The sequence below is a fragment of the Sander lucioperca genome, chromosome 15 (assembly GCF_008315115.2).
Source record: "Sander lucioperca isolate FBNREF2018 chromosome 15, SLUC_FBN_1.2, whole genome shotgun sequence".
Lineage (NCBI taxonomy): Eukaryota > Metazoa > Chordata > Actinopteri > Perciformes > Percidae > Sander > Sander lucioperca.
This window is the reverse complement of record NC_050187.1, coordinates 22079265-22106641: the sequence shown is the minus strand read 5'-3', so window position 1 is coordinate 22106641 and position 27377 is coordinate 22079265. Positions and strand designations below refer to the sequence as shown.

Sequence of the window (27377 nt, the reverse complement as noted above, 5' to 3'; positions counted from 1 at the left end):
CTAATCAAAAAGAACTGCTGCCCTGTTATCTTAATCTTGCCAAGTTTCAGTTAAAAACATAAAATCAAGACAGCCTGTAGGTGACAAGGAAATTATATCAGATATCGACTGTGTTTATGATAGATAGAAAAGTGACAGGGTAAAATAAAAAGTTTTGGAGAAAACAACAACAAATTAAATCAGAATAAAGACGTGGTGATAGTGATGATGACAGTTAAAACCACATACATACTTTGCAAATGTTTTGCCATAGTTGCAACAGATGATGCAGCTAAAGATGATAATATCAAGTCCCTGAAAACTACCAGAAAATCCCTCCCCAATAAGGTATAGCCACAAGGGGATTACAGTCAGTCACTTATCACCTTGTTGAATCTTCAGAATTTATACAATTCTGTAGTTATTTGGAAGGGTTAGGTGATGCTATTAGATTGCTGTAATAATGGTGGTAGAAAATATTAGATATATTTATAAATACTAGTCACAGTAATAGAGTTAAATGCATTTCTGTCTAGAAATAGACAAAGAAGAATGCAATATATATTTCTATCCATGTAAGTTTGAGTTCACAGAATCGTGCAGCCCTACTATGCACAGAAAGGCTATCAAAGAAACTCAAAGGAACCCCCGATGGTAGTCATAATATATCATTGGCTTATTAAGGTGTTATAGCTAAAATGTTTGCATATACACATTCAGCAGATAAATGTAAATTGACTGTGTATATATATATATAAACTTAGCACAAAAAGTAAGGAAATTTGTGTTTGGTAGATTATTTCTCTGTGGTAACAAAGAGAAGGTTTGGAACATTTTTCATGGGCGCAACCCACATACTCAGCGCTGCTGCTCATCCCACAAATGCATGTTCCTTACAAATGGGGCACCATTTGTAAGGGAACTAAACAGGCTTTCCAACGGTATAAGAGTTATTGCAAAAAAACATTGTTACCACAGAGAAATAATCTACCAAACACAAATTTCCTTACTTTTTGTGCTAAGTTTATATATATATAGCGCTTTTCTAATCTTAACGACTACTCAAAGCGCTTTTACATAGTACCATTCACACACATTCATACGCTGTGGGTACGCCGAGGATGCCATACAAGGTGCCACCTGCTCATCAGATAAACATTCACACTCATTTACACTCCGATGGCGCAGCATCAGGAGCAATTCGGGGTTCAGTGTCTTGCCCAAGGACACTTCGACATGGAACTGCAGGGCCATCGAACCACCAACCTTCCGATCGGTAGGCGACCGCTCTTACCACCTGAGCCACAGCCGCCCCAGATACAGAGCAACATGGCGATTCCATTGGGTTCATTTCTGACCACTTGACAAATGTAAGTTCAATATTCACTATACTTTTTGGCCCTTTTTTTGTTTACTTTATTCACCAAGTAATGCTCATTTCATGCTGGGCAGGTAGCGTACACTCCAGTATTATACTGCAGTACTATTTGGGTGGTTGATGAGGGCGGTTAGACTCAAATAGTCCACTTGGTGAGCTAAGAAGTTTACAGCTGCTAAAGCTACAGCATAGGTGACAAATATCTGTAGGTTCAGCACTAGCAACCTTTCACATTATCTGAGTCATTTGTTTTGATATTAATACCAACAATATTACTTAATCCAGTTAAAAAAATAATTTTGGAGTGGTTGTGAAATTCTTAACAGTGTTTTGCTCAAACCTTATGAAAAGCAAGTGGCAACATGCTGCTACAGGAGCAACTCTGGTAAAAGCAATTTATTTTAGCCAACAATGACTAGGAGCCCCTCATTTCCCTCTGACAGATGGAGGGGACCCACCATAAAGCAGGAGCAGAAATCATTAAGTCAGCCAAAGCCCTGCAGAGTTGTTTTAATTGTGTGCTCTGGAGCTGTAGGCATAGCTTACCTGATTGCTGCCATAACTAACTGCCTTTACAGAGACAGACGAGATCTTCTGTGGACGTTTAGAGAGTGATTTGTGCTCAGAAGGTTCCTCGGGGAGAGGACGATGGGGAGAGATAGAGAGTCGAGGAATGAGGAGAGGAGACAGTTCATCGAGAGCGAGCAGATTGGAAGCTCTCCACTGGAAAGAGCCTTGTCCAGCAGGAGATGCTCAAGCACCTGGCTAATGCTTTCGTGGCTCACAATTTACAGCAGGCCTGCCACTGCGTGTGGTTGGCACTGTCAATGTGACACCCTACAGAGGTCTGTGCCTATGGTCCCTACCTTCTGTGTTTGTGTCAGACAGCGCACTCATTCAAAGCGTTAATACATGGCTTTTCAACGGCTATGCCGCTGTGCCTGAGTAGCAATCACTGAATATGGCTGAGCAACGGGAGAACGTGAGCACACACACAAAGTGCTGGGTTACAAAAGATGTATGCAATGCACACACACTCATCTGTATTATGAAATGCACAAGTACCCACAAATACAGACACACAGTCAACCAGGCACACATTCACAAAAGGAAGTGAGATGGGCAGAAAGGTATACCTGTGCACAAGAAAAAACACACACCTCAACTGATGGTTTGACAGGTTGGGAAGGACTTACATGCCCTGTGCGTAAAGGCATATTGAATTCAGTTACAGAAGATAGTTTGCCAAGACGTCCTACTTTGACAGACATACAAGTAAGTAAATCAATCCACTTAAAACAAGCTTTACTAGCTCCAGAGACTGCATTGTTCCAGGCAACTTTGCCATCAGACCTTGAAGCTTCACAGTCTGGCTAGAGTCTTCTAAACAGTGCAGACAGGTACCTACTGCAGCACAACAAAATAGACAGGAACTGTAATGCTAGTACTCACTCATCATGGAAGATTTTTCAAAGCTGGAATGTTAAAAATCCATGATTATTTTTTAATTAAAAATAACTTCTTGGCCTCCTGCTGAGTCACAGTGCCATCAATACAGACAATCTACACCCAGTCCTGGCACTGTACAGCTGTATATTGCATGTGTAGCAGCCAGTCATCTCAGAGCACTATAGGTTATGTTCCCTCATCCTGCATCTTTCTCTGCCAGTTTAACAGTCTAAACACTTGTCTTGTCAAAAGAGACTAATAAACTCAGAGGGAAGCCCGGCTTTACCCTCAGAGAGAAACAAGTGTGGTTTACAGCAGTGATGATCTGCAGCATCTACCCCGAAGCTCTAATGCATATTTATACTCGAAAGTCATTAATCATATTATATATATTAGTCATGCACGGAAAATACAGCATGATAAAGACAGAATCACAGAATAAAAACTGGGGCCCCTTCACTGAGTGAGCATAATAACGAGCCATTGTTATTACAAATCAATAAATGTATGAAGAATAGTGACTTCACAGCCATTTGTGGCAATTCAAGGTTTTATTATAAAGTATTATTTACTTTAAATATAAAAATATTAATCAAAGTATAACAGAAGCTGAATGGAAGATGTGTCCACACCTGTGTCCAGGTGTTTTTAAGATACTTCCTCCTACTTTTTCATTGTCTCTCCCTGTCTGGCGCTGCAGCCTTAGCTGCTCTTTGATGTGTGAATTTACAGGCAGAGGCAGCTGCATCAACAAAGTGTCAAGTAGATGTACCTGTACTCTTCCTGGGTGAAGATTGGGATGCGAGAAGGCTGAAGAACAGTGATCTCCACCAAGGTACTGTTAGACTTCACCGGCTCCCCATCATCATAGGCTATAACAAACAACTGCAGTGGGCAGGAGAGCACACATAAGCAACACAAACATGCAAATGAAAAGCACAAAATTATTATTAGTTTTTTTTTTACCATACTACTACTCACTACACAAATAATTCCCTTTCTGAGGTTGCCAGGCATTTTTTTAAGACATGTTCGGCATCCTTATAAAGACAGACTAGCAAAATAGGATCTGGCGAGCAGCCTGCAAAGCTCCCAGAGAGCGAGTATGAATGTATTGATCTACATTCATAGACTGTGGAGAATGGAGCCTGGGGGAAGCAGGGGGGAGTGGGGCGGCAGAGAGGGAGAGATAGGCAGAAGGAGAATAAACACAGACAAATGCTTGAAAAACTGAGGAAGAAAAACAAAAAAGAGACAGAGCATAGAGGTAGCCAGACAACATAGTGTAAGCGGCACATCCGCATTAGGGACCTAATATCCCAAAGCACCTGGTCCTCTGTTCGCAACTAGAGATATGCCTATGTAAGGTCACCTTAAGTTGGTAAAAAAAACCTCTATGTGAGCACTTGGGAGTGAATTTGTTTAATCGATTAAAATAACTCAATATCACTGGTCACGGTCACAAGAGAAGCAATGACATGATCACTGAGACAATTCAGTATTAATGCCCTAAAACAGTTTTTTGGTTTTAAAAAGTCAATGACCTGCTGATCTTCACCGCAACTTACAGCACACTAAAACATGCACGGCAGAGCACTAAACATCAACTATGAAAAGAAGATAGCACCTAGAACTTTGCATTTGTTTATCAGCATCATCATCATTAACTCATGACAAATGTTAGCTAATATAAGTATTTTGCTCACTTTTAAACTGTAAAGCGTCCTACAATATACGTAAATATTGCTGTATGCAGTTCGGCCACAATAGACATTTTTACATAGTTTTGACGATATTTATCGCCATATCGCCCCGCCCTAGTTCATGTATGTGTTTATTAAGGGGGGATTAGCTTGGATTACCTGAGCGCTCTCTCAAAGAGCAAATCCTTTTCTCCCAAATCTAACTATATAACCATTCACTGTAAATTGTATCTTTGACTGAATAACAGAATAACATCAACATCTTAGAAGCGACACAACGGCAATACAAACAGCAGGTAATCACCGCCACTCACCTTAAATGTGACACTGGGCTCCTCATTGAGGTTGACCTTAGTGATGACTCTTCCAGTTTCCACTTCCACATCAAAGATGCTCCCACTGTATGGTGACCTGTCCAGGTCCACTCTGTAGCGGACAAAACTAGCCAGAGTACCCTGGAGGAAGGAGAAAGAAGAACATGAGCCACATCAATCCACTTATCTGGACACCACCTTTCACATTTTTAAATGTGAAGATGAATGGGTGTGTCAAAGTAATTAGGTTCTGTAAAATGTATGCAAGCCATAGAGGTGTAGCAATATAGTTTGCTTAGGAATACAACTCTAGTATTGCTACATTTTATTTTCTCATCATATGAAAGAGCTGAAGTGGTTTAATTGAGAAAAGGCTGCTCTTCTCTCTGTGTAACCTGAATAATTACCCTAATGTCTCACTCTTCTCTCTCCTCATCAGACAGCCTAATGTAAACTCACTGTTATTCATTGATTCAGACCTCTTCCCTTTCATTTGGAATAAAACACATCTCCATTAAACCCACCCCTCTAGTCTCCAGAGTAACACACTTACATTTATTAGCGAGAGCCTGGACTTTCATATCACCCTATGATTAAGATTAATCACGGTTCCTGATTACTAATCATCTCTATAGCTCATCTTTTTCCAGTTTCATCTCTTTGGACCTCAAGTTTAGTCTGATTTAAAAAATAAGCTTTTTTCAAGCTCTGCTCCCTTGCCTAAACTGATTTTGCTCCCCAGGGATGGGGTAAAAACCTGGTGCTAGAGAAAGAGGTAAATCCTGTAGAAGCAGTGGCTCCCTCGGGAGGCTTACTCACACAAATGTGTCTCTAAGAGGTTACAAAACTATCTGAGTAAATTCACTAAAGGGATTCTCAGAAAAAGGGCCTCATCTCTAAAAGCTCTTCAACTTGTTTTCAAACATGAAACGGAAAATATGTCAGGACAGGGCTACTAATAAAAAAACTCAACCCACAGAAGAATCAAATCCAACGGCTTCAGTGGCAAGACATTTACAGTGATTGCAGCAGAGAAAGTTAAAAGTACTTTGGTCAAGGCTAAACACATTGTAGTCAACTAAGTAGCAGCAGCCAAACTCTAGTTATTATTCCCTTCCACTCTGCCTTTTAACACCTATGTATAACTTAGCTTTAGAATATCAGGACCATACAAAAGCATACCAACAAATAACCATTAACAATATCCTTTACTCATAACATAGTATCGTATTGCCAGACCTACAGCGCTGCGGAAAAAGGTCTGGCTAATCCACACAACATTCCTGGATAGGAGAAAAATGTGCTCTGGTTTATTGGCATTTCTTTAAACCAATCACAATTGTCTTGGGCGGCGGGGGTACGGTGCCTCTGCAAAATAGCCTCGGGAAGGAACTTGTTTTGGTGGAACGTGAGGTGAGCTCTGGAATTTAAATGGCTGTCGAGTTATAATTTGATTGTCGGTTCTAGCTCGGAGGATGTTTCCTGAATCAACCGGAGTTTAGAATGCCAACACAAAGAAAGTGGAAGGTGAGGGACATCCGGCCGAAAATGAGGGACATCTGGCGGAACCTCCATAGACAGTATATAAACTGGACCAACAGATCCCGTTGCTGTGGACGGAGACCAGTGATGGATATTAGAAGCACCTTTCCGGTGATGGCTGAGCATTACTGCGCAGCCTCCAACTGAGCTCGAAGGCGTAAATGTGACGTGAGCAACCTGTCTGAAAGTTGTAAGTCTTCTGGTAGCTGTGCCAAGAGAAATCTCAATCATTCCGAATCTTGCAGAGACGGAGAGCGTAGGTATATGTAAGGAGATAACATGGACACAGGCTAATTATTGCTAACTAAAATGCTAGTTAACATTAGTAATTAAACTTAAACAGCTAATGTAAGTCTAAACTGCCTGCGAGCTTCTCCTGTACTATACGGTAATTCCTCTACTATGACATAATTGTTAGCCTATTTTTTACAAAAACGTCTGCTACGGAGCCATAATGTGAGATACAAGGTAATGGAGCCTTTTATACATTGTCGTGTTTCTTTAGAAATAAACAATGGACAAATAGAGTCTTTACACGCTTCAGATGTAAAGTTATTCGCTGTCAAATTGGCGCCAAAATGAAAGGGAGGTGATGGCTTGGTAGCATCAAAATGGCGCCATAGGAGCTACGCGTTCTGGGGAGAGGCTTACCCCCTTGGGAACCTCCGGCAGCACCGGAACTATCCTGTAAATGAAACGTCGGCGATATAGACTACTCATAACAAAACACCGTGCGAAACCCTATGTTGTTTTTACCTGAGTGGACTACATGGACTGGTGTTTCCAGATTTGACAGTAAACGTTCTTGCAAAAACTCACAGTGGCTCAGAACTGAGTCAAGTACTGAATAAACTATAGTTACAGTAACATCTCAGTCTGTCCATGTCTACAGATATTTTCAGCTATACAACACCTTTCTTGTCTGGTGTTTGACTCACAGATTATAAATGTTTTATGTCCAACGCTGGAGTGACCTCACTGTGTCATTAACATTGCAGATCATCAACACAAATGTAGACATACAGTGCTTATTAGCACTTTGGCATCTAAATAATGCTTTCTTTATTGCAACATAAAGCATTTTTTACATTTTGTTTTGCGTGTATTTCTTTTAAGAAAAATCCAATTCTAGTATAAAAAAAAGCCAGTTCATGAATTAAAGAACAAGCTCAGAAGCACTGAATGATGCTTTAGAGATACACAACACAAAAACAAGACTTGAGCTGAGGGTGTAAACACAGCACAGCCAACGCACTAATACAACTTAAAATTTGGTAGGGTTGTGAAATGAGTAATTAATGGATTTAATTTGTTAGTTACTAAAAGACCACTAAAGTAATTGGAATCATAAAGACTATGATGCGACAATGCCGCAGAAGAAAAGTAACCTTTAAATTCCAGTCACAAATAACAAACTCTACAAATCTTGGACTGAAGAATAAAGCTTTTTCACCAGGAACATTTGTCTCCATGGTGATGTCCTCTCATTTAGATTGATATAGTTAATGGTAAATGGACTGCAATTATATAGCGCCTTTCTACCTTACCGGACAAAGCCTTGCCTTTGCCTCTCATTCACCCATTAACACACACATTCATGCACAGATGTGGCGGAGCTGCCATGCAAGGCTCTGGCCTGCCCATCAGCCACTTGGAGTTCATTGTCTTGCTTAAGGACACTGCGACTTTGAGGGAACGGGGATCGAACCCCCAACCTTGTAATTGAAAGACCCGCCCTACCTCCTGAGCCACAGCTGGTGTGTGGCCTTATAAAAAACATTCATATCCCTTCTCCCAAGGTACAGGTGGATATATATTGTGCCCTATTTCTAAAATGTAGAAAAAAATAGGAGAAGAAATGGTTTACAACATTATAACCTTATAATATACAATAAATATGGCTCATGTTTGTTGCATCAAGACTACAAGTCAGAGCGAGTCTCTTCCTCTCTTTCTTTGTGTGCGCAGGATTTTATGAGGCTGTGTAATAGAGAGGATGTGTTCACACCTTTGTGTGTGTATTTAGCAAGCACTAGCCTAATCTCTGTTCCACTAGAGGTGTCTATGACAGGCATGCTGTCAATAAAATACTTTGAGCTCCCAAATCCAGGTCAATAAGAGACTGGGTTAGTCAGCTCCTGTTAGAAGATCTTATCCTTCTGTCAGTCAAACCACTTTCCCAAATCACTCCCAAGTCTCTCTCGCTGCCACTGTGCTCATGGGAACATAATGATGATTTCCTACTTATAATTTGGGCCTCAGCACTGTTGGGTATTTTACACCGCATATAATTTCTCTATAAGAACAGTTCAGAAAAAAAAATACTGTATAGGGGAAAGGTTCACATTAAAGAGAATGATTTTATAGGTGCATAGACTGTGAGGTGGAGAGGGGGTGGGCAGGGAAAGCAGGAGGAGGGAGAGTCTCCCTCTGAGAGGAGAGGTGAGATGTACAGCAGTCGTTGTTGCGCTCTGGTGATGTTTTACCACCCACAGCTGGGACTGACAGGCATCCACATCCCCCAGTGTTTACGTGCTGCAGAGAGTACAGCTCACCCAGCCCTGGTGAGAACCAATCAGCAGGGGGGCCACTAATAACAAGCATTGAGTCCAGCCATTCAGGACTTCACTGAAAAACACATCTATTGGCGTTTTTCCATTACATGGTACCTGCTCGATTCGCCTCGAGTCTACTCGCCTCGACTCGCCTTTTTTGGTTTTCCATTATGAAAAAAAGTCCCTGGTACCTGCTAACAGGTACTTTTTTTAGTACCACCTCAGTCGAGGTTCCAAGCAAGCTGAGCCGATACCAAAAGGTGATGTGAAAGTGACGGGGGTGTCTTGAAAAAACCCACCATTTTTAAATAGTTTAGCCAGCTGTGTTTTTTGTTGCTGCCTCCAGCTTCATTTGAAACAAAATGTGTCTTCTGGCTGTGGCTACAACAACACACCCTCGACGTTCTGTGTGCGTGTGTGTTGCGTTAGGTCACGGCAGTTTACTGTGGCGCCGCTATGACGACCAGCCAAGCTCGCCTCACGCATGAGGCGGTATTAAATCTGCAATGGAAAAACGAGGACGCGGCACCGCGGTCGAGGCGAGTTGAGCCGAGCTGAGTAGAGCTGGTACTAGCAGTGAAAAACATCATTAGAGCTAGAAGCTATTAGGGCAAGGCAGGGAGTTCCCCTATTCCCTTTTCTTCACAGTGAAATTGTGAAAATAAAATAAAAAAAAGACACAGTGTGTTACAGTATGAGAGATACATGTTGGTTTGGTGAAGTGTCTATAAAGAAAAAAACTAACTCTGTAGCACAACCAAAAAGGTAGAGAAGACGTGAGACTGCTGGCTCACCAAGTGCAATAAAATATTATGGTGGGTGGCACTGCCAATAAAAGAAGTTCAGCTGAGGGGAATGACGTGGAAAACAATAATATGCTATTGACAGACCCCCCCCCCCCCCCCCCCCCCCCAAAAAAAAAAGATCCATGGTCCATTGCTCCTGTGTTAACTCCTCTTAGTCATATAATTTCTCGTCTCAACTGTCAAAATGTGTCAAAATTTCTATTCTGCTTTGTGTCATTTTGTTTCTTGGTTTGCAGATTCCATAAAAAAAAAAAATCTTCATAGCTCCAGTCTCAGCTATCTGCTTAGATATACTGAGGTAGCATGAAGTGTCTGAGGCAACTGATAGATGACTCATACAAGCGATGATGCTGAACAAGACCCCCTTACAATACATACACACAGCACCGTAGCTTTAATGACAGCATCAAAGCATTGGAAACATATTTAAAATGCATCATGTGGAATGCTATGGCTGAGATTGTCTGATGTTCTGAGAGCACATCATCTCTGCTACCTTTATTAAAGACACAGATGGAGTCAATATGCTCTTTGTGCTTTGACATTTTACCACCAATGCTGTGTACATTTCATGTTTTAAATATAAATTTAAAGTGTGATATGTATTTTCTTTATACTCACTGGTGGGTCTTGGTCCTTAGCAAAAACAGTTGTGATGACCGTTCCTTTCTCCGCATTGGGTGCCACCAAGCCTGTATACAGGTCTTGGGTAAAGATGGGGGAGAAGTCATTCATGTCCTAAACACAAAAAGAGATAGGTGTATCAGTTATGTGTTGGTTATAAAACATGATTTAGTCAGCACAGTACAAAATGTTCAGATGCACTCCTGCAGATTAACAGGTTAGAGAGAACCAGCAGGAGATATCTTGCTTGGGTGACAGATCAGATTAGGCATTAGAAGGGTCAAAACATGTATCAATGTATTCTGCTTCTACTACTTTTGTTGATGCTGTCTGCATGCTGTGCAGATTTTGCAGCTGCTGCTTTGTTTGATTTCAGTTAACACTTCCAGCAAGATATTGTGGATTCAGGCAAAATTTCCCACTGCAGTAATTCACCATGCCCCAGGCTTTGTCCATTTACTTTACAAACTGTGCATCTGAGCTGAATGTGATCACATATAAACATATACATACTGTTTAAGGTAGTCACACCATTGCAGATGAAAATAATCCATCCATATTCTAAATTTAAAATATAAAATTAGCCCCTAAAAAAAGGTATTGTGGCATGCTGATTAATACTAAAAACTACATTGTGTAAGATTTCTCTCAATAAATCTCAAGAGAATGGAGCCTGATGAACAAGGTTTTCTGACCTAATTCAATGTACAGTCTGACATTTTATGGAAAAGAGTGATCTGTTATCTTGTCTTTTCTACCCCTTTAGGCGATGGTTTTGGGATTCAGTGATATACTGTAGTGTAGTACTCCCCAGAGCACATGTGGGAACTTAACATCACCATTGCTTTTAATCACCTTCCAGCCGTAAATAATGTACGACAGAGCTCAACTATTTTATCGGCCTGCAAAAAAATGAAATCATGTTAACTGTGACACCCTTGCTTTGCTTTGTGAGAATGAAAACTCAATAAGCTATTCACATACACTCACCTAAAGGATTATTAGGAACACCTGTAAGATTTCTCGTTAATGCAATTATCTAATCAACCAATCACATGGCAGCTGTTTCAAAGCATTTAGGGGTGTCGTCCAGGTCTAGACAATCTCCTGAACTCCAAACTGAATGTCAGAATGGAAACGAAAAGTGATCTAAGCAACTTTGAGTGTGGCATGGTTGTTGGTGCCAGACGGGCTGGTTTGAGTATTTCACAATCTGCTCAGTTACTGGGATTTTCACACACAACCATTTCTATGGTTTACAAAGAATGGTCTGAAAAAGGAAAAACATCCAGTATGCGGCAGTCCTCTGGGCAAAAATGCCTTGTTGATGCTAGAGGTCAGAGGAGAATGGGCCGACTGATTCCAGCTGATAGAAGATCAACTTTGACTCAGATAACCACTCGTTACAACCGAGGTATGCAGTAAAGCATTTGTGAAGCCACAACACACACAACCTTGAGGCGGATGGGCTACACCAGCAGAAGACCCCATCGGGTAGCACTCATCTCCACTAAAAATAGGAAAATGAGGCTACAATTTGCACAAGCTCACCAAAATTGGACAGTTGAAGACTGTAAAAATGTTGCCTGGTCTGATGAATTTCTGTTGAGACATTCAGATGGTAGAGTCAGAATTTGGCGTAAACAGAATGAGAACATGGATTCATCATGCCTGATTACCACTGTGCAGGCTGGTGGTGGTGGTGTAATGGTGTGGGGGATGTTTCTTGGCACACTTTAGGCCCCTTAGTACCAATTGGGCATCGTTTAAATGCCACAGCCTACCTGAGCAGTGTTTCTGACCATGTCCATCCTTTTATGACCACCATGTACCCATCCTCTGATGGCTACTTCCAGCAGGATAATGCACCATGTCACAAAGCTCAAATCATTTGAAATTGGTTTCTTGAACATGACAATGAGTTCACTGTACTAAAACGGCCCCCACAGTCACCAGATATCAACCCAATAGAACATCTTTGGGATGTGGTGGAACGGGAGCTTCGTGCCCTGGATGTGCATCCCACAAATCTCCATCAACTGCAAGATGCTATCCTATCAATATGGGCCAACATTTCTAGAGAATGCTTCCAGCACCTTGTTGAATCAATGCCACGAAGAATTAAGGCAGTTCTGAGGGGGTCAAACACGGTATTGGTAGGGTGTTCCTAATAATCCTTTAGGTGACTGTATCTCTCAGGAATAGGTTAGCTCTGTAGTATAACTGCTGGAGCCTGCTCTTCCTTCCTCTTGGATTTTCTCTTTACTTTCCAATATTTTGACTGAGCTATGGGCACCAGCATGTGTTCTATAAACTCAGTGGTGGAGGGCAGCCTCACTTTGATCTATACACAGGTTTAGTTTTCCCTAGCAGAAAATCTATGATCCAGCTCTTACTTTGAACAACAAAGCCTGATCCTTGTGTCGCAAGTGTTCACAAGATGCAAGCACAGACACACTCGTGTTTGCTGGAAACATGCATGTGCACGCACACACGCACACACGCACACACACACACACACACACACACACACACACACACACACACACACACACGTACCAACAAACACAAGGTGTCTGTCTTACATTTATGAAGTACAAGAATAGAAGAAAAAGTTTGGGAGACTCATGCGGAACAAGACACGCAGGACACTCAATCCATCACCGCAAGGCATCTGATGAAAGAGACAACAACAAAACAATACAAGGGAAATCAAACACAAACGACCTCAAATAACCCTATGGAGGTGTTATTTGAGGAAGGAAATGGAATCAGTGGCATCAACTACAACTTCGAGTCCCTGAGAAGCCTGCATGAATCCATTAGGCTCATTCTAATTCATGTCTGCCATTTCAAATAGTAATATCAGTAGCTGTGCAATGCCATATCCTATCAAACACAGTTCCTGGGTGACAGCAAGGACACAGCAACAAAGCTTGTCCTTTTCAGAAGATAAACTCACTCTACAGGTTGGCAGGCCAGGCAGTGAGCCTGCTTGAATAAGCTTAGCCGCTTCTTCCCATTCAGTGTAATATAGAGAGCTTAATTCTGCAGACTTCTGAGACACTCACTCGGGGTGGACTGAATTCATACAAAGAGATAAATGGGAATGCACACATTTTGAATCGCATAATTACTCACGGAACACACACCCCACTGACACATACAAACACGCACACGTACACACATGAATAGTACCACAACATAAGGCGTCTAATCCTTTCGTTGGGATTCAGCTGTTAATCTCTTGAAAGGTTGTAAAGGGAATACAAGCTCTTGAAAAACCTGGCATAATTGCTGTCATAAAGCTAATAATTCATTCAGATTTGAAATAGCAAAAACACCTATCCATCAACTTCTCATGGTCCTGGTGATGCTACCAGGATGAGCAGGTTGGGAGGCCAGAACATGTTTTACAAGGAAGTGCATTCAGCTTTTTCTGAACACAGAATTCCATATCACAAAAACTGCACAGGTACAATACTGTGCAATATGTCTCCAATCCCGTTTGGGACTATGACTTGGATGAGCTATTATTACTGTAAAACTTTGCTAATGAGTCACCACATATTCACTGCCAGTGCTGCTGCTCCTGAGGGACAATGAGCATAAATTGAGGAGAATAGATCACTGAGAGGTTGAGGTGGGCTGACTATCCGGGGGCTCTTACCGTAATTCGGACCGTGATGGTAGCCTGCCCTGGGGGCATGACCCCTCCTTGGTCGACAGCTTCCACCTGAAAAGTGTAGGAGGCCCCCATGCCCATAGCTGCCAAGTCCTCAAAGTCCAGGGTCTGCAGCACAGCTAACTCCCCTGTGACAGGGTTCAGAGAAAACAGCTGTCTGGCCGATTCAGTCTTGATCCGATATGTGACATTGGAGAAGAGGTCTAAGTCCACCGCCTATGAGAAGAAAAGGAGAGAGATGAGTAGGACAAACAATTACAGTTCATCAAAGAAAACGGAGGAAATGTGTGGAGAAAAAGTGGGGTGTTAGGAAGAGCCACACATATTTTCAAAATTTGGACCTTACATATACATATGCATATAGGCAATTTAGCTGTGTACAATGAATATTAATGTTTCTGTTTTAATTCTGCTTCTTATGCTGCAGGGGTTACTTACATCAATCATTAATAGATTCTGATTAAATTAAACTACTAAGGGGCTTAAGTTTGGTCCTCTTTGCATAAAATCACAACTCTCAAAGTAAGTAGATCTTGCTAAGGCTACTGCAATAGAAGTTGATCAAATGCAGTACATGGATGCTGAAACACGTGTGGCTTTGCCCTCCACACACACACACACACACACACACACACACACACACACACACACACACACACACACACGCACACACACACACACACACACACACACACACACACACACACACACACACACACACATACACACACACACACAATTATACAAAAAAAAACAGATACCAAACTCATCCACTTCCTTTTCTCAGAGTCTATCTCACTTTTTCTCTTTAGGTGTCTTGCCAGCCACCCCTGTCTGTTTAGAGTTGAGGTGATGTTGTCAGGGAGATTAATGGTGTCAGTGACACTGTCACTCACACCCCTCACCCTCAACCCTCACCCCTTGCTTTTTAACCTCCCTTCTTGCTTTACCCCTCTCTAGGAAATGTCACACGCAATATGCCAGCAATTACTCGCTCCTCTGCATGCACATGGTTTCCTTACACTTCCCTTCAGTGCAAACACGTGAGCCATCGTATGACAGCGTTGAATCTACTCAACGACAGATTCCACCAAGTTTAAAAGTTTTTCAAAATTTGTGGAGCATCATATTCATGTTTGCCAGGACAGATGGAAATATGATCCTCTACTAAGGGCTGGCTATGACTTGAAAAGTCCAGCTTTAAGTCTGATTCTGTTTGAGTCCAAACAGCTGTCATGTCAAACAATGTTTCTCTTTGCTGTGTATATAAGGCTGTGTATGTTTCTGTCTGTGTACATGTTTCCATCTAGAAGCATTTTCCATTTAAACACAAATGTACCCGTTAAAAGTTAAAAGATGCTACAATAAAAAACTGTTATTAAAACTTGTTTCAAGCACCTGTGCTACATTATATAAAGGAAGACAGGAGACATTTAAGGATGGAACTTACGCTTAGCTTTAGGATCACAGTTCCAACAGGGCTGTTCTCAGGTACATTCACCGTATACGTTTGCTGGGAGAAGACTGGGCTGTTGTCATTGATATCCGTAATCTGGATTGAGAGGGTCAAGGCGGTCCGCCGTGGATCCACTGCTCCATCTGAGGCCTCTACCACCAGCTCATACTGGCTCCTAAGCTCCCGGTCAAGAGGTACTCTTGTGTAGATGCTGCCGTTAGCACTGATTATAAACAAGTCTGGATGATTCACGATCTGATAGCGCACCTGGCCATTAACCCCTGCATCTGGATCTGTCGCCTGGGGAGAAAGAAAATGAGCAGAGGTCTGCATTATGGGTATATACATATACTTATATATACTTATTATATGATTAAAAAATGCATTTTTGCTGTAGTAGTTTGCAACCAATCACAATTTAATGCTGCCAAGCTCCCAAAGCAAGTAAGTGAACTACAATGACCATAATTCATTGCACCGGCATATCTGCACATGTTTGAGTAGTGGTCAATGCCAACGTGCCGGTGAGACACACAGCATAAAATATAGCCTGGATAATTAGAGGGAAGCATAATAGCCAGCAAACGTTGCAATGGCCATTATCTTACAGTGGACTGAGAGACTGCGTATGTAGAAAAAACAGTGAGTAAGTGGACTCGCTAAATGAAACGTCAATAAAAAGTCATCAATAAACTCCCTTTCCTTTTCGATGCCGCTGAAGTAAACTGACAACCTGTGGGAAACACCGAAATTCCATTTACATACATCAATAATAGCAGAGAGAGAGAAATATTCACCAATACACAGCATAGTAATAACACATTTTAAAACTGAAATGCAGAGCGTTTTCCTCTTAGCTGTTGTGTGTTTAATGTGCTCCATTGCAGTACACGATCCCCATGATCCATTAGAGTCTGGCTTTATCTTAACGCCTTACATATTTACAGAGGCTTCAAGCACAAAGCCATGTAAGCTAGAGTGCCACAAATGAGCAGAAACAACTGTCATACGTTTGTGTCCCATTTCCTGTTCTTCATATTGAGATTATAGTTTTTGTCACAGAGTCATTAGTAATCATTTGTGAGTTCAAAAAGTCCAGAGCCCTTTTCATGCAAACTCTGCATTCTATCAACAGGAAATCCTTAAATGCTCAATCACCCTTTAATAGCATAAAGTACATGTCATTATTTAAATAAAAAGAGTACAATAAAAACTGAAAAAAATAAAGAAATGATCTCAGGAGAGGCACATGGTACTACTCTGTGATGATCCGGCAGTGCGGAATACGTTTTTTGCTACAAATTGTAATTCCTGTGTGGATATGACAGGTCATTATTATGCCTATGTTTATATAAGTGTGTGTTTTGTGTGTGTGTGTGTGTGTGTGTGTGTGTGTGTGTGTGTCTGTTCATACTCCAACAGTCTCATGTGTGGTGGTAATTCTTTGTTGTAATTGAGAGAGAAACAGAGAGAGGAAGGGGGAGAAAAAAAAAGAAGATGGAGGGAGATCACGCCACACACGTCTGTTTGGCAATATTTCATCAACTTCAGTGCAAGTAAGGACAAGGCAGCAAAAAGAGGGAAAAAAGACCAACAGTGAAAGAGGGAGGAGGATACACAACATACACATATGGTGGCTAAAAGCTAACCCTAATGTGTTTTACACAGTGCCTGACAAATATAAAAGCCAAGCTTAAAAATTGAACTTTAGCATTAAGCCTTTGCAAAACAAAAATATTAAAGCACATCATGTCAAAATGCACATACATATCACTACATCTCTAAAGGGATTACATAACAAACATTCTGTTTGCTCCTTGCCATGTAAGGGGTGTAATCCAATTAATTCACAGCTAATGAAATCAACTTACAAATCTGCATATTTCCGCAGCCTTTAATGGACATATTACTGTATGTATTATAAAGGTTTGTGCAGGGCAGGCCAGGTCTCACACCAATTGTTACACTGGGGGATCTCTATCTCTGTAGCATATTGAAATCCTTTGATGATGTGGTACAGCAATGTGGAAGCCCTAGGTCTAAATATGTTAGATACTTGTAACTTCGCCATCTGTTAGTGGGGATTTTTTGATTCAGTTCTTCAGCCCCGAAGGCACCAGAATGTTTAGATAAGGTGTTGGATATGTGGGGTTGAAATATGGAAAAGGTCATTAGGCTTTTGGATATTATTTTATGCGTATGCAGAACCTGGGGGATGGAGCCTGGCCAGCCCTTAAGAAGACATGGGTAAGGGATCTGAGTATTACACTGGATGATGAGGAGTGGGACAGAATTTGTAGGAATATTAAAACTATGTCACAGGATGTGAGGGTGCGCCATTTTCAGTTCAAGATTATGCATGGCTTCAGTTGGACTCCCTCCAGATTGTTTAGACTTGGTTTGAATAACACATCAAATTATCGGAAATGTAAGACAGAAGACAGCCAATTACTTTGTGTCCATGTGTCAATCCTAAGCGGGATGGATAAGCACATATGAACAGGGTCCAGACTAGTTAAATGATAGCCAGACAGATTCTTTTAAGAAGCTGGAAGAATGAAGGGGGGGCCGTCAATTCAAGAGTGGGCTTGTGAGATGGCTAGGGTGGCGGCATTTGAAAAGATGTCAAACAAACGGTTCGCCAGGTTAGATGTCTACGCAGGAAAATGGGGAAAGTACCTGAGCTTTCTGGAGGGCTGCTAAGAAGCTTTGTGCTGGGGAGAAACGTGTTTGATAGGCTTATGGTGTTGTCATTTATACATATGTTTATTTGGTTTAGAGTTTATTGTCTATTTTATTATTTTGTTGTATGGTCTTAAATATTGTAGTTACTGTGTCATCATTTCTTGATTTTTGTCGGCAGTTTGTCAAGTTGGTGAAGTGTATTTCTGGGTCGCTAGAATGCAGTACGGGGGCTCCACAGGGGACGTTTCTGTTCACTTTGTATACATCTGACTTTAAGTACAACTCTGAGTCCTGCTACATCCAGAAGTACTCAGATGATACGGCTGTTGTAGCATGTGTGCGAGGTGGACAGGAGAAGGAGTACAGAGACCTTGTGGAGGACTTCTGTGACCGGAGCAATAGGAACTGCCTCCTCCTGAACACCACCAAGACTAAAGAGATGGTGGTGGATTTTAGGAAGTCAAAGCCAAACCTGCCAGCCGGTCTGCATAAAGGGGGAGGCCACTGAGGTTGTGCAGACCTACAAGTACTTGGATGTACTCCTGGACAGCAAGCTTGACTGGTCTGCTAATACAGATGCTCTGTATAAAAAGGGGCAGAGCCGTCTCTTCTTCCTCAGGAGGCTCAGATCTTTTGACGTTTGTAGTGACTTGCTGCACATGTTTGATCAGACTGTGGTGGCAAGTGTCCTGTTTTATTGTGCAGTTTGTTGGGGAGGCAACATGACAGACAAGAACAGCAGACGACTCGACAAGCTGGTCAAAAAAGCCAGCTCAGTGCTGGGCAGAAGACTGGACTCACTGAGAACTGTAGTAGAGGGGTGTGCATGCAACAAACTGTATGCCATAATGGGTAATGACAACCACCCCCTCTACAACGTCCTGGCTTGACAGAGGAGCAGTTACAGTGAGCAACTGCTCTCGCTGTACTGTAGGACAGAGAGGTTCAGGAGATCCTTTGTCCCCACAGCCATCAGGCTTTTTAACACCACCTAAACCCCCCCCCCCCCCCCGTCTCCTCAGGTCATCTGCATGCTCAGATTATGGCTCCCCGCTGTGAGCAAACAGAATGGGCTTGTATGGTGTAGGATTTGTCAGTCACAGAACAAATGACTCTATTAGCACAACCTGCAATGCTGTCAATTGTGATAACCTAGTAAATCCTCTCCAGTCTCGGTGAGTGTGTGTAAAATAAGAACAGGTGGGAACCAGTTCCAATTACTGTAACACTTCTGGGCTAGCATTAATCTGCTTAATAGCATTATGCATTTGCACTGCAGTCATCTTCACCGTTGGCAATTGCTTGAAGCCTAGTGGTTGACTGCAATATTATTCTCTCTCTCTGTGCAGGGAAGTTCAAGGCACTACAGGAATAACAGATTTTACAGTAACACATGAAAATTAAATGTGAAATAACTGAGTGGACACAAATACCAGCTTAATTCAAGCAGTCTGTATGATCTCATTCATCTATGTCACTTGACTTTTAGTTAATGTTGTGTGACAGTGAGCTGTAGGCTACTTTTCTGGTAGGGACAACATTAGTTAAATAAGAGTAACTTGTAACAGACATGCACTTGCACACAAAGCTTCTAAACAAATCTCCATATCACAAGACGTCATTGAGACCCATGGAAAGAGAGCTATTTTCAACCTATCAGGCCGGTTGATGAAACAGAAAAATAGTGAAGTGGTATACTTAAAGTGACAATGCTCCACAATTTTTTGCTTTTCCCATTTTCTCTTTCACCATTGGCACATGGAGGTATCTGTGTCGCCCAGTGTACAAATTCGACATATTTAATGTTCAACAATTGGTCTTCTTGTTGCAACCTTAGATTGTAGAGTGTGTTAAATAGAAAAAGTCCCTCTAAATATCTATATTGTATCCTTCTTGACTGTCTGTGGAGCTTGTGAATGACTTAATGAGTTTCCACTGGGTGCGTCTCTGCTGCGTTACGGCTGTGTTCCGGTTTTGTTCCATCCTCCGCCATGCGCCATACCACACTGGAAGCGTCTGCGGAACATCTGCGGAATGTCTTGCTGCCCGACTCACAGATTTTATTGTCTCTACAAGTACTTTACAGAACAATTACATGTTTATTAAACTACTATCTACCTTCCACTCCAAGCACTCTCCACTAAACTCCATGTCTTCTCTTTTCTGGCGTTGTCCTGATAAAAAGGATCTGTGATGTCGTATTATTTTTTCCAACTCCAAGATGAATCTCTCGTTGTCCATGGTGTTGTAGAGGAGACATATACAATACTGGGGGGTGTGTTTTGGTAAATGGACTGGATGCTCTCGCTGTTTCACTTCCTGCCTGGCTGTCCGGACGGCCCGTGTAAAAAATAGACCTGGCACATATCTTTGGCGTAGCGGTGCGGGGTGCACGTGGTGGTTGCGACACTAGTTGCAGTCTTCTCGTGAACAAAGGTGTCGCTAGTGAGGAAAGGCTACCACCTTTGCTATTTCTACGGACTAGAAGAAGAAGAAAAAGGTAACAACGGCAGAACTGGCAGCAGCATTGACGTCAATGTTTTGATTTTATTCGATGACCTACTTCGTCGGATCAAGCCTTTCATTCACCATAAAAGAACTAATCTTAACCCAGTAAGTTTACAAGAGAGACTTGCATTCACTCTGAGAGTCCTGGCATGCGGTTCCCCTCAAACTCGTCCATGCTTCCTGTTTCCGCTTTGTCGTGCGCCGCTGAAAAAAATAGAGTGGTGCACGACCTCTGGTCGCACACTTTAAATCCTGGCGCACCAGCAAGATCTATGTAATTTTGACGTTACATTTGCGCACGACAGGTCGGCTGCGGCAACTGTAAAAAGGCCGTTGCGCGACTGGTGGAAAATCAAGCATTGACTTGAATGGCTATGATTGCTCACGGGCCCGCAGCGCCACTGGAACGCAGCAGAGACGTGCCCAGTAGAAAATGCCTGTAAATGTCACATGTCTTTATGGCTAAAATGGAGTAATTTATTAAACCAAGAGCCTAGAGCTATGAGTATGAGTAGTCTCCCTTACACCTTTTCCTGCAACTTCATCAAAAAAATACAGTAACACTTCACAACCTATTACAAAAACACTTATCAATGTTACAGACGCTGTGTCATGAGCATGATCTCTTGAAATGCAAGTATGTGCTCCTTGCATGCTAAATGAGGAAAATGTCTCTCGACCATGAATTGATTAAGTGAAGGAGACAAGAAGAAAGAAAGAAAAAGAAAGAGATACAAGAAACAGGCTGGAGTAGTACAGTATGTTGTAATTAAAAGGCATTGTGTCTGGTTTGGTGTGGGTGTGTATATATATGCCTTAAACTGTGATAACTGCTTAGCCTACAATGTTTCATGAAATCTGAAGTTGTCATGTTTTAGCCAAAGTATTTCTGATTTAATAAAAAGACGCACCCTTTTCAATTGCACCTTTTAAACCGTTGCAACTCAAAGCGCTTCACAAAAGGCATAACAATCCATTAAAACAACAATGTCAATGAATTCCAGACAAAGGGATTGGGTACTCACAGAAAAGTTTAAATGTAGTCATAAATTGATCTTATGAAGGCAGAGGAAAGCATAGCTTTCAATTTAGATTTGAAAGAGGCTAAAGTTCAACTCAACTTTTATTTGTCTACGAAGGGCAATTGTTTTTTGTGCTTTATTATTTAAGAATATTGGCAAGTTATCAGTGAGCAGGATAGAAGGTAAAACAGCTTCACCACATTTGCTTCTGACTCTAGGCACTGCTGGATGACTGATCCTAAAGATCTAAGGGGCATACTGGATTTATATTCTTCAAGCTTTTCAGAAACATATTCATGACATAAGTCATAAAGTGATTTTTAAAATAAAAGCAGCTCTAAAATCTATTATATGACTACCTGGAAGCCAGTATAAAGACTTAAGAGGAGGCATAATGTGCTTAGTTCTCCTGACTCTTGTTAGAACTCTAGCTGCAGTTTATTGGTTGAAAGACCAGATATCAGACTAGAGCAACAGTCCATCCAGCATGAGATGAAGCATGAATGAGGATGTGGAACCTCTAATTCTTGCTATGTGTTCTAGATGACAAAAGGACTTTTGGGTTTTTGCATTGATTTCTAACTTGGTGCTTGGTTTTTATCGCCCAAAGATTTAAAGTGAGCAATAACTTTTTCTTCTTGTTGATACATAGAATTACAGTATATACATCGATTTAAGAAATATTTCTCTACAAGAAATAGAAATGGTATCTCTGTTTTGTCCTATAACTGAAATTACATTCACTTTTTTACTTGTTCTAAGCACTGACCCAATACGTCTATATGAGCAGTATTATGAGCAAAGAAAATCTGGATGTCATCTGCATAGCTACGGTGATCTTACGGTCTTGCAGGATTTTGCCTAAATGCAGCATAACAAGCAGGACAAAAGGAGGGTGTCTGTAGTCAACCATCAACCATCACATTTTTATTGTGACAAAAAGGTGAAAACAACATGTCCAACTCATGGTGTTGTCATGTTATCTAATCTATTGGAGGATCATTATATTCACAAATGTGTGTCTACAATATGAAACCTGTGTTTGAGAGATTGTTCTTATCACCTACATTTTTTATGAAAAAGTGTTGTATAAAAAAAGGCTCCATCCCTTGTTGATCAGCTACAACAGGTTAAGCTGTACCATCACTATGTGCATGTCCATGGAGAGCAGGATTGTGTTCAGCTAAGTACTTTAATGTACTTTTCCTTCAGTCACAAAGGCACAGCCTCAGCTCAAGTTGGCAAGGTGCCAGCTGAGAAAACCTTCCGAGGCAGGACAGAAAGAGAGACAGTGGGGTGGGCTAAGCCCTAATCTACAGTAGCTGCTGGCTGCATTTGTGAGGAAAGACTTGTGAGTCAGCTTTACCTTATTCAAACAGCAAGCTTCCTTCACATGTCTTTTTGTCTTATTTCACAGTTCATGAACTCAGAACATTTTCTGGTCGTCCATTTTATTACCTCCTGAAAAATGTAATGGGATGCCTAATGTTAAAAGTATATATCATGAAAGGAGACAAATGTGACTGATATGAGAGTGCCTGTTTACCACTGGCAAATGTATTGTTTGCATAAGCAATTACAAGGACATGAAAAGAAATTGAAAAAGCACAGAAGCAAATACTCTAATAAAAATGGGATTTTCTGAAGTGATCACTAAAATATTTAAACTTTTCGATTGCTAAAAAATTTAATCCACAAATACTTTATTATATCCCTAAAATGAAGATGAAGATATTTTGTAAATATCAACACCTACATAGAGATAAACATAGTGTTGTGCTGTTATGAACCAAATGTGCAGAGCTATTATCTTGTCCGAGACATATTGATATGTGAAACAACACAACAGTGCAACTCACTAACTCAAGAATTACCCAATCTACTGCTTATTAGATTGGGTAACTCATTCTAAAACCAATTACATTAATTTATTATGAAAATAATTATGTCACTTTGGATCGTCATTATTATTCCATTTTATTTTTCTGATACTGTGAACCGGCATCAAAGAGCAGTGGCTGAGAAAACTTCCAAACTCAGACAAAACTTTTTTTTTAAATATACAGATACAGACTGATTTTGTAATATCGCCAAACCCCCCTGATAAACCCCTCAAATGTCTCCTGGTTGCCTGTTTTGAAACAGTTTTTTGCTCTAAACTGTATTGAGTTTCAAATGTTTTAAAAACAGTGACTTGGGAGGATGTGTGGGGATTGAGGCAATGCAAAACCTAGACCCCTTGCTTCATCTTCCACTTTGTAGGCATTGTAGTGTATGTGCAGATGATGTCTCCTGTCATTATTCCATGATTAATCCACTGACAAACATCAGGCCAATTAATCTACAAATGTAATTAGAAAAGTCTGGCTGCTCAGTGGTGCTGAACCAAGCCAGTCAACAGGGATGCATATCTGGGTGACAAATCTTTCCAACAACATTGACCATGTTGGAAAATGCCAGGTCATATTTTAATGAACAACAATAACAAGAACTAAGGCATAGTTGTGACTCAGTTCTCAGGTATTCAGAACAATTTATGAGGAAGGACGTGGATATACAGCCGAAAAAACACATTTGATCTACCGTAGAGGGCTATGTGGATGTTGGTGAAACAGCAGCTTTTCAATTCCCAAAGAACAACAAGACATCTCACTTACCCTGACTTGTCCGACAAACAAATTGGCCTCTTCTTCTCGGACAGTAAAATTCTTGAGTATGGTGAGGTCAAACTTAGGGTCATTATCGTTGACATCAGTGACGACTATGTTCACAGTAGTAGTGGATGTCTAAAGAAAGAAAAATAAAGAGCACAGTAAATACCAATATAATTTACTGTTCTCTTATATTGCATTTTTATAATACAAAGACCATAAACACAGCATAAACCACAAAAAAACATTTCAATAATAGATTTGGCTAAAATGTGGAGCCAACTTTTTTTTTAATAATTTATGTGATGACGTAAATTATCTCATTCTCAAGTAATAATTGTAGAAGCATTACAATGAAACAAGGTTGACTGGCTAAATAGTGATTTTTAGAAGTACTTTTGAGTGGAAACATAAACTTTCATAATGCTTGAAAACATACCCAGCTTTTCTTTTATTATTGGTTAACAAAAGACAACAGTAGAACAGTAGTCATACATGAATAGGCAATATTTATGGGCCCACTAAGCTATAATATGCTGTAGAAAACTTTGCAAAGAGCACAAATAAGACTCATAAATAATTCCTTGTTTAGGGTGGTAAATGTCCAAAAATGATCCCATTACATAAAAAGCAGAATCACTTGAAACAATAGTTGTACCATGAATGTAAAAAGTGTTTTCAAATGTTGTTGGTTAAATTACTTTTGCTTTGTGAGAGAGTAAAAAGTCCATTTAAATTGTAAATGTGTACAATAGGGACCTGGTAGATCTGGTTGAACATCCAAATCATATGTATAACCAGTTCATTATGTGTTCATACTGTTAGTTGATTTCTCATCATTATTTAATACTGTATAGGCAGATTTACAATCAGTTATGGTAGTTGGTGCTGGTTTATTTGTATTTTACTGAGATCCCCATCAGCTGTCACTATCTTGGCAGCTTTTGTTCCTGAAGTCCACAAGCATAAACAATAACTCAATCAATTATATATTGTTACAGTAAACATATAATATAACACTGCAAACGATACTGTAGTTAAACTATGCAGTCATAAGAAGGCCAGAGTCACTCATGCTGTTGACACTTTCTGCCAATGATAAGATGATAAAGCTTTTGTTAGCATTTCACCTAATGGGAATGAGATCAGATAATATCTTGATCTATTGGGTGGATTGCCAGGACATTTTGTACAGACATTCATAGTTCCAGGATGAATTGTAACAACTTTGGTAATCCCCTGGTTTTTCATCAAGCATCTTCTTGAAATTTAAATTTGAAGAATACTTGCTCCATCCAGTACAACCTCACAGAGCTGCTGAAGGGCTCTTAGTCTTGTTGACACAGAATAGAAATTAATGTCATACCAATGACATCAACATAGACAGTGTCACAAGCCCTGTAAAAGTGAACAGTAAAACTATTAAATGCGTGGAGGAAAACGCATAGTGTCAGGTTGTATTGACCTTCTGCATTCTTGATGATAGTTATAAAGACAAAGCTGTAAAAAGTTGGAAGATTGAGGGGCCCGGTATTTGGGGCATGAAAGCATGAAATCAGATCCTTCACATCTTCCTTCGTCTGATTATATGCTTTTACTTTTAGAGCAAAGGTTCAAGACGCGAACGATGCGGAATTCAGTTACTCAATAAATTTATATCAACACTGGCACTGTATGGTATTAGAGCATCTCATAGTTGTAGATTATATTTTACTGTTAAAGTAAATTCAATTATGTCCATGCGTGTTTTGTGTAATGTTCAGTTTGTTTGATCTCGAAGCTCATTGGGCAAAGCGAATTCCCCCAAGCGTCATTTGAGGTGTTCACTCATTTGCAGGGTCAGTGTGTAGCAATGTGCTGCCGTTAACCTTCAAACAATGACACAGTACACACACCTAGAGCACTTCCATAAATCCACAAAAATGGCTGAATATGCACAATCTATGAACACTCAGTGCACTGGGACAAAGCTGTATGCAAATAAAGGTGTAAATGATCTCCTCTGGGGGAGGAAGCATGGGTGGGTGGGTTGTGGGAGGAGTTGGCCCTTGCAAGAAAAAATACTTCCCATAAGACAGCTGTTTGAAGTTGCCCTGGCAGATGAGACACTCAGCAGCAATGTCACGAAGGAAATGACCTAGTTAATGTCACCTTCATCTCACTGTCTGTCGGGAATTCCTCCACCATTGTTGTTTTCTTTATTGTAGCTTCTGAGACGTACATAATCTGTCCTTTCATGAACGACTTGACATGGCAACCCATGCTAAAAACCATGACACTTCATGCCTCTTTTTTTTTTTTTTTTTTTAAGATTTTTTTAAGATTTTTTAAGTGGCATTTTAGGCCTTTATTAGATAGGGAAGCTGTAGACGTGAAAGGGGAGAGAAAGGGAATGACATGCAGCAAAGGGCCGCAGGTCGGAATCAAACCTGCGATCACTGCATCAAGGACTAAGCCTCTGTATATGGGCGCACGCTCTACCAGGTGAGCTACCCAGGCGCCTACTTCATGCCTCTTTAGCCTCTCTATCACTACTAGAATACAAGAGGACACAGCTCACCATCAGTGTGGTGATGGGATCTACTTATTTTATAAAGACCCAAAGTGAAATAGCGTCTCTATCCTGGCGTGGGTGTTCTTATGAAAGCCAATAATCCTACCTCGACGGCCAGGAGTGTGATTAATGAGCTGCCATTATTTATTTAACATTAAATAGATGGAGCTCTGTGATGTCTTCTCTTCTGTCCTCAATGTCTAAAAGATCTAGAGGTGGCTGATGCTGCTTTTCTTTCAAGTGATAACCCTGACCAGAAGCAAAGTTGGAGGGACTGATATAATCAGGCTGCTATGAAGTCCCTCCTCTGAGGGCAAGAAAAAACAGCTTTATCCAGCATCCTTTTTGGGATCTGAGTCTGCTTGGCAGTTATGATTACAGAGTGCACTGTTAAGAATACACATTTTGAATTGGTCACTGGGACATTAACAAATAGTGTAGTTTAGTAGTCATTGACTACTCCCCC

The 27377-nt window shown here is 40.8% G+C and overlaps 1 protein-coding gene across 15 annotated transcripts in view; it reads right to left on the bottom strand.

Moving 5' to 3' along the window:
* LOC116055092 (protocadherin-15-like) overlaps positions 1-27377 on the bottom strand; it is a 245948-nt gene that overhangs the window by 51155 nt on the left and 167416 nt on the right. For all 15 annotated transcript variants that reach the window (XM_035991961.1, XM_035991960.1, XM_035991958.1 and 12 more), the window contains 6 exons: positions 24364-24492; positions 15486-15791; positions 14021-14251; positions 10348-10464; positions 4824-4964; positions 3579-3691 (listed from right to left, as the gene is read on the bottom strand). In XM_035991961.1, the coding sequence (XP_035847854.1) occupies positions 3579-3691; positions 4824-4964; positions 10348-10464; positions 14021-14251; positions 15486-15791; positions 24364-24492 (1037 nt within the window). The remainder of the gene's footprint in view (positions 1-3578; positions 3692-4823; positions 4965-10347; positions 10465-14020; positions 14252-15485; positions 15792-24363; positions 24493-27377) is intronic.